At 55.5% G+C, this 8840-nt stretch overlaps 1 protein-coding gene across 1 annotated transcript; it reads left to right on the top strand.

Annotated features, from left to right (window-relative positions):
• The first annotated feature begins 824 nt into the window (after positions 1-824).
• LOC127345623 (chitinase CLP-like) lies at positions 825-8278 on the top strand. The gene is made up of 4 exons (XM_051372111.2): positions 825-1409; position 3338; positions 7321-7658; positions 7732-8278. The coding sequence occupies exons 1-4, from the start codon at positions 898-900 to the stop codon at positions 8114-8116; spliced, it is 1236 nt and encodes a 411-aa protein (XP_051228071.2). The 5' UTR covers positions 825-897; the 3' UTR covers positions 8117-8278.
• The last annotated feature ends 562 nt before the right edge of the window (positions 8279-8840 follow it).

The following is an 8840-nucleotide window of genomic DNA, read 5'->3' as shown; positions in this document are numbered from 1 at the left end:
GCTGGATTACACCGATGATTACAATTTGATTTACTACTGATCTACTGACATTTTACTACCAATGGTATGCAAGAACATAAGGCATATTAAGTATGTTAGTATGCAATGTATTGTCAGTGGTATGCAAACATCCATCTCTAACGGGTATTAAGTAGTCGCTTGTCGGAGATGACGACCGTCAGAGAAGGCTTAGCTCAATGGGCCAGAAGAAGGTTTATGTTGACGCGAAAGGAAGGACCTATTGTCCTGACACGGCAAACGGATTTCTTAGTCCGTCAAAGACAACTCTCAGCGACAATGATTTTCGTGCTAGTGGCACTTCATTATTTTCTTGGTATTGAAGTCAAGAAGGTGCATGAATCATATCATTCTATCTCGGAGAAATATGCAAATGACTTGCTTAGCCGTGTGAATATGTAGATATGCAAAACTGTTGGTACTCATTCGATAGTGTCCGATATGCAAAACTGGTGAAGCCTTGGGTAGTGAAGACCCTACCGCATTTTGCCATAATATCACGATATCAGCACATAGTATCATGATACGAAGAGCGAGCCAAGGTTTAGAAATCTTGACTTTCTGCATTGTCAACTCTTCGGTATCAGTAAACAACTGCCACTTCGACTCTACAAAATGGATGATCTGCGAGTGCCAATCCACACGCCGCGCAAATCCAAAAGTAGTATAAATACATTGGTCACCTGAGCCATTTCTGTAATCATCCAAAGTTCCAAACCATCTTAATTCCCAAATCCCAAGCAATTAGAGATGTCTGCCCAAGCCAAGCCTAGCCACAATCCTCGTACGAACTATGTGTTCCACCGTGTCATCCTCTCGTCACTCGTCTTGGTGCTGTCATGCTCATGCACGGTGGCGAACAGTGACCGGCAACCACCAATGATCTCAAAGATCGCAAAGGACCCCGTCACCTCCCTCTACACCATCTCCATCAAGGCCGATCAGTCGCCGCTCGTCGTCGACCTCGCCGGCTCGCTCGTTTGGTCGACGTGCCCGCCGTCAGCGGCGGCGCACAGCACCGTTCAGTGCGAGTCCGCCACGTGCGCCATAGCCAAAGAGCAGTCCCCGCCTCGCTGCCGGTACGTGGACGGCGGCCGGTTCTGGGAAAACGGCCAGCCGGGGTCGACGGAGTGCGCGTGCACCGTCCACCCGCTCAACCCGGTCACTGGCGAGTGCTCCACCGGCGACCTCACGAGCCTCGCCATGTCGGCCAACACCACCAACGGGACCATGGAGCTGCGTCCGGAGGAGTCATTTGCGGTCCTCGGCGCGTGCGCACCGAGCCGCCTGCTGACGTCGCTCCCCGTGGGCGCCACCGGCGTCGCGGGGCTCTCCCGCGGGCCGCTTTCGCTACCGTCGCAGCTCACCGCGCAGCGCGGTTTCGGCAACAAGTTCGCGCTGTTTAGCCAGTGCAAGATTCAAGCTAGGTGCCTTCACTGCCTCGACGCCGGTCACGCCGCCCGTAAGTGCCCCACCAAACACCTCCCCCGAGTGCCCCTGCCACCGCTCCCTACCCCTCGCCGCCGCCAAACCCCAAAACCGCCGGTTCACTCCCGCCTCGTCTTTCCGCCGCACCACCCCAACTCCCTCCGCCAGCCAGCACACTCTCGCATTGTCTTTCCCGACTACGCAGCACCACCCCACTCCCCGCCTCACCCTAGCCCCACCACCCCTGCCCCCTCGATGGCTGACACTAGCTGCTTCGTCCGACGCCCGCTGCGCACCAAGGTGGTGCTCGATCACACGGAGGAGATGACGGTGGAGGAGGCCAGGCTCCGTGGGACAGCGCTGGTCTTCACCGTGTCCGGCACCCGCCCGGCGCTTACGCCTGGCCAGATCGGCGACGGGCTCATGCACGACTTCCCCGAGCTGCCGGATGGCTCCTTCCAGGTCTCCCTCATGCACCCGGGCACCTTCTTCACCCGCTTCACCGAGCCGAGCTGGTTCGACCTCGTCGCGGCCAAGGACTCCTTCCGATGCAGAGGAACGCCGATCCTAATCCGTCGCTGGCACCGCCTCACCTTCGCCACCTTCCGCAAGTACAGGTACAGCGTCCGCCTCTATCTTGAGCGTCTGACGCCGCAGGCCTGGTCCTTCGACACCGTGCAGCGGGCGCTGCCGTGCTGCCTCATCCACTCCATCACGGAGGACACGCAGGCCAAGAGCGACCTGTCGTTCTACGTGGTCGAGGCATGGGTGGACAAGTTGGAGGACGTGCCAACGGAGACCATCATCGACATCCATGAGCCGCGCCCCTGCGTCGACCCTCTCGCGCACGTCCCGCTGCCTCCAGGCTTCTCCTCCCCGGACGCCCCCATCCCCGGGGCGGGCTCGCCTACCACGAGATGCAACGCTGACCTCTGGCGCTCCGTCCCGCCGCGGATCCTCAGCACCACCATCCTTGTCCACCTCGATAGCTCCATGTTCATCAGGCCGGCGCCTTCCTCACGGGGCCATTGGTCCAGAGACGACGACGACTACTACGACGGCGACGATGACTCCACCAGGACCGACGAGGAGGCCTACCCCTGGACCTTTGGGGTTCCTGACGACGTCTGGCACCAAAGGATCGAGGCGGCCTCGTCGGGCGCGGCCGCTGGCCAGCACAGGCCCCGCCCACGCAATGAAGGAGGACGGCGGCGCAACTTGACGCCGGCAGGCTTCGACGCCGTCCCGCTGCCGGACCCCGCCCGGGTAAGCGGGCCCGAGGGCCCCATCAACGTCACCTCGCTGCCACAACCTGACAAAGGTACGGAGAAGGGGGCCGCCAGCCCCACCATCGCAGATGGAGGCCACCAGGACGGGACAGTCCTCACGCGCCCTGCCCCGACAGCTGCTCGCCCTGACCAGCCCACTACGCGGGTTCTCCAGGTCAACGAGGGCACGGGCGCCACTGCCGTGCCTCCCAAGCAGGCCACGCTGCTCCCAGAAGATGAGGTGGAGGATGCTTTGCAGCAGCTGCAGCTACAGGACAACTCCGTTCTGGGGCTGGACTGCTCCCCGCTGCCGATGCTGGCCACGCCTCCTGCGCCGCAGCGCGTGACCGAGCGCCAGGACGAGACGACCCCGACCGCCCGTGACGCGCTGGCCACGCCGGTCAGCATCGGCCCGGGGCCAGCCCCAGACATGGTGACTCCTCTGGCGGCCCACCACTCCACGCCTCTGGATGGGCTGCTGGAGCGGGTCTGCAGCCCGCTGGAGCCTGCGCTGCTACCACCTCCTGCCGCGGCTCCACCAAGGTTGACACGACGCCGCCGCCCACCTGCATCGGCAACCAGACGCAGCCATCGCAACCTGAACAGGAAGAAGCAGCTCACAGGGTCCGGCAACTCAACCATGCGGCTCGCTCGCAAGCTAATCATCAGCAAGAAAGGCCTGGCGATCGCGGAGCCGGGCGAGGAGGAAGAACAAGAGGCTGTCGATGCATACTCCACTGCCTTCGACGAGCCGATCGACGATGAGAAGATTGAAGCACTATCCGCCTTGGCCAAGAGCGGCCACGCCAAGAAAAACCGCCACAGGAGCCGTGCTGTCGGTCGATCTCCCTAGATGATTAGCCACAACATCTTAGTCTGGAACGTCCGCGGCCTGAACAGCCCGGCTCGTCGTGCTGTAGTCAGAGGAGTAGTGTCTCTGTATCACCCCGCCATTGTTTGTTTCCAAGAATCAAAGTTAGCTGTTGTTGACCCCGCCATCATGAATGACTGCTGTGGACCGAGCCTCTCGGAGTTCTTGTTCTCTCCAGCTTTGGGTACTCGTGGAGGTGTCATCCTTGCATGGAACCCAGACCTAGTAGACGTGGCGCAGCTTTCGATCCAGACCTCCTTCATCGCTGCATCCTGTTGCTGGAGGGCTGATGGAGTTTCTTTCAATCTGCTAGATGTCTATGGACCCCAAACGGTCCCGGATAAACTGCAATTCCTTGATGATCTGAAGCAGTTCTGCCCGGCATCAACTCCGGTCTTGATAGTGGGCGATTTCAACCTCATTTTACAAGCAGACGACAAGAACACCAACAATTTCAACCGTCGAACGATGGCAGCCTTCCGACGGTTCACTAATGAACTAGAGCTGGAAGATTTATACCTCCACGGAAGACGGTATACGTGGTCTAATGAACAGGCAGATGCGATACAAGTTAAGCTGGACAGAGCCCTTATGAATGATGGATGGAGCTCGGAACACCCAAACTGTATCCTGCAAGCACTATCGTCTGACCTTTCCGATCACTGTCCTTTGCTGCTCACCACTGATGCAACCCACACACCGCCCCGCCACTTCCGTTTTGAAAACTATTGGACAAGCATGGAAGGCTTTGAGGAAACCGTCACTATTTCTTGGTCACAAGCCACGGAGTGTTCGGACCCCTTCCTGCTGCTTCATTGTAAACTCACGAGGCTTGCTAGGGCTCTCAAGAAATGGAGCAGCCAAGCCATTGGAGATCTAAAGCTAAGGACAGCCATCACCAGCGAGCTGATTGGGAGGCTTGACCGCGCCATGGACAACCGCAGCCTGACGGATTCCGAGCGGAGGTTCCGAAACAGCCTGAAGCTAAACCTACTCGGCATCGCGGCGCTACAACGCTCTCATTGGCGGCAGCGATCGCGGCTTGCTTGGCTAAAGGAAGGGGACGCCAACACAAGGTTCTTCCACTCCAAAGCTTCAGCGAGGAACCGGAAGAAGCTTATCTTGTCCCTTTCAGCGGGCGACGAGGTCATTACAAGCCAAGAGGACAAGCTGCTGCACATCCATCAGTACTTCCTGGAGCTGATTGGCTCAAGATCCCAGCGTGCACACTCCCTAAACCTGCACGAATTGGGCTGTGTTCCAACACAACTCCAAGAACTGGAGGTGGACATCACAGAAGATGAGGTAAGAGCTGGAGTATTGGATATAAACGGAGACAAGGCCCCTGGGCCAGATGGGTTCACGGGGCGTTTCTTCCAGAAGTGTTGGACCACTATCAAAAAGGATTTGATGTCTGCAATTCAAGCCTTTGCACGTATGCAAACCTCTGAGTTTGACTGCCTTAATGGAGCGACTATGATTCTCATTCCAAAAAAGGCCGGTGCCGGCACAGCTAAAGATTACAGGCCCATCAGTCTCATTACCTTCTTCGCCAAACTTGTGGCCAAGATTCTGGCTAGACGGCTGCAACCGAGGATGAACGACCTTGTCACCCCAGCTCAGAGTGCTTTCATCAAGGGTCGTGTCATACATGACAACTTCACTTTGGTCAAAGGCCTTGCGAGATCATATTTCTTGAGGAAGAACCCGGCCTTGCTGCTCAAGTTGGATATTGAGAAGGCATTTGATAGTGTGTCCTGGGAATTCTTGCTAGAGGTTCTTGAAGCAAAGGGTTTTGGGGTCAAATGGAGGAACTGGATCACGGCGTTGCTAGCAACCGCCTCAACAAGGGTTTTGGTCAACGGAGAGCTCACGGAGATCATTTGGCACCGTCGAGGGCTCCGGCAGGGTGACCCCTTATCCCCTCTTCTTTTCGTCCTCACCATGGACGTGCTCTCAACCCTATTGGATGCTGCTGACAGATGTGGGGCGTTTAAGCCTATTGGGGGGCGGCTGCCGAGATTCCGAGCTTCTCTTTACGCCGACGATGTCATCATGTTCTTAAACCCCTCCATGGACGAGGTCTTAGCGGCTAGGCGTCTGCTAGATGTCTTCGGTGAAGCAAGTGGTCTAAAAACAAACTTCACCAAGAGCTCCCTCTCACCCATCCGCTGCAACGGAATCAACCCGCAACCCCTCGCCGATGAGCTACACTGTAAGCTGACAAATCTACCCTGCACCTACTTGGGCTTGCCACTCACTGTCACAAGATTGACACGCAATGATCTCCAACCGATCATTGACAAGATGCTAAACAAGATGGCGACTTGGAACCGGATCTCATCTATGGCTGGGCGCCTAACACTTCTCAGCTCGGTGATATATGCCATGCCGGTGTTCCAAATCATGGCGGTACACCCTCCGGTCTGGTTCATAAAGAAGATTGCAAAAGCTGCCAGGGGGTTCCTATGGGCAAACAAGGAGGTGGCGACCGCCGGTAAATGCCTCGCTAACTGGAAACTAGTATGCTCTCCGAAGGCTTATGGTGGCCTGGGTATCACAGATTTGGCCGCCCGAAGCATTGCCCTCAGATGCCGGTGGCTTTGGCAGAAGTGGATGGATCCTACCAAACCATGGACCGGCCTCCCGCTGCCCATCGACGACAAGGTCACAGCCCTCTTCGAAGCATCAACTACCGTCCTCCTAGGAGATGGTCAAGCAACTCAATTCTGGACTGACAAGTGGCACTCGCAAGGCAAATTCAGCACGACCTTCCCCGATCTTTTCAAGCTCTGCACCTTACGGTCCATCACTGTCTCAAGAGCACTGGAACATGGAAAATGGATCAAGCACTTCAGAAGCACCTTGTCCCCGGCCGCCATCCAACAGTTCGTCCGTCTCTGGACGCTACTCAGACCGGTCACTCTTACGGTTGGTTTAGCGGACCAACTTGTCTGGAAATGGACAGCCGATGGAAGCTACTCTGCACGCTCAGCCTATGAAGCGCAATTTGTGGGCCTCATCAAACCCACATTCCCTCAGATGATCTGGCGATCGGACGCGCCACCGAAGTGCAAACTATATGCATGGCTGGCTGTGCAAGGCAAGTGTATGACAGCGGATGTCCTAGCAAAGAAAGGATGCCCCCATGACCCTTTGTGCTGCCTGTGCCGAGCTGAACCTGAAACGGCGCTGCACCTTCTAGCGACGTGCCCCTTCTCTTTGCAAGTCTGGGACATGGTTTTGGACAAGGCCGAGCTACCTCTCACCCTTGCGCCCGGACAAGCAACGAGTCTTGCTGATTGGATCTGCAGCTCCAAGAGCAAGGTGGAGATAGGCAAGAGGAAGATGTGGACCTCGGTCATCCCTCTGGTGTGGTGGTGCCTCTGGAAAGAACGAAACGGAAGGATTTTCCGCCACGAGAGTAACCCACCTGTAACTGTTTTCCAAAACATTCTAACAGAAGCCAATTCATGGATCGATGCGGGGCGGCGCAGAGTCCTAGCTCTCGCAGATAGACCCCGGGAGCCAGACTAGCTGGGCTTGTTTTCTTTTCTTTCCCTTCAGGAGAGCAAAGCTCGCCTTTCCTCTTAGTTCCCCCCTTTTTTAGTTTCTCTCTGTTTCTGGCTTTTTAGCCTTTTGTACCCCCGGGAACTCTTCTTCCCGCTTGTACTCCTCTCCTTCTAAGCGCAATGAAAGCAGGCTGACTGCCTTTCGTCAAAAAAAAAAAACAAGTTCGCGCTGTGCCTCCCCGACTTCGCGATCTTCGGCGACACGCCGGTGTACCTGTCGGTGCCGGACCCTCGGATCTACATCGACTACACGACAACCATTCCATACACCCCGCTCGTCACCAACCCGGCGAACACCGGCGGGCACTACATCCCTGTGAAGGGCATCTCCGTGTCGTGGCACGCGGCAGACGCTGCGGCGGCCCTGCCCCGCGGCGCGCTCGACATTCACGTCCGCACCGGCCGCGGCGGCGTCGTGCTCAGCACCGCCACGCCGTACACCCTCATGCGGCCCGACGTGTTCCGCGCCTTTGCCATGGCCTTCGACGACGCCATAATGAGGTACACATGTATGCTTTCGCCATGAACCATGCCACGGCATCACCTGCGAAACTGAGCTCGATCGGCCGTGCAGAGGGAAGATTCCGATGACCCCCATGCGGAGGGTACAGGCAACGAAGCCGTTCGAGCTGTGCTACAACGGCGCGTTCCCGATGCTGAAGCGGAGCGGCTACGACATGCCGTACATCAAGCTTGAGCTGGGCAACGGCGCCACGCGGAACTGGACTCTGTTCAACAGCAACTACATGGTGCAGGTGGAAGGGGCAATGTGTGTCGGGATACTGCCGATGGGGCCACGCGGCATGCCGGTGGCCGGCGAGCCGGCGGTGGTGATCGGTGGGAAGCAGCTGGAGGATAACCTGCTGGTGTTCGACCTGGAGAAGCAGCGGCTCGGGTTCAGCATGCTGCTCCGCTACCAGTTGTCCAGTTGCAGAAGCAGCAATTTCTTCAGAAACTGAACATCGGTGCACTTGACGGCCGCCGGCTCCATGGCATTAATAAACCGAGAGTTAGTTCTTGTTCACTTGTAATTTGTACCGGCTAGAACTTTCACTATGACTGTGCAGTTGTAATAAACCTACTCCGTACTTCTTTTGTATTTCCAAGTTATCTCTGCTCGTTCTAAGCCATGCTATTAACCACTGACATTTTAGTTCATTTGTCATATCGGCTAGCATATAAACATTTTACAATATGACAACAGCAACGAAATAAAGTTAGGGCAACCAGGGAGGATAAAAACAAAAGATGAGATTTTTAACCTCTCTAAATAAGACAAGCCAAAAAACTGACAAAACCAAAACCACAATATCTTACGCATGCAAATTCAAATTAAGGGAAACAATTTTGTTGAAAAGATAATGACAACTAGTATCCAAGCAAAAGGTAACCGGCAAGGAAGAAAATACCAAGTAGAGAGGTCTGCAACCTCCCTAACCGAAGAACCAATAAAAACTCTAACATAAAAATACAACAAGAATTTCATACAAAATCTATTTTTGAATAAATAGAGCTTGTCACGAAAATAACCATGAGCTCTAAAACACCTTGTGGATAAAACCAAATAACAACCAAAAAATATGATGCCAAATATGTAAATATTTGAGCTCTGTACAACATGTACGATCAATTTACTCATATCAGAGCTCCTCTTGATAGTATGGCTATCTATTGTATAACCCG

Source organism: Lolium perenne, chromosome 3 (genome assembly GCF_019359855.2).
Source record: "Lolium perenne isolate Kyuss_39 chromosome 3, Kyuss_2.0, whole genome shotgun sequence".
Lineage (NCBI taxonomy): Eukaryota > Viridiplantae > Streptophyta > Magnoliopsida > Poales > Poaceae > Lolium > Lolium perenne.
Note: the sequence above shows the minus strand (reverse complement) of the source record. Positions and strands in the feature narration are given on the sequence as shown.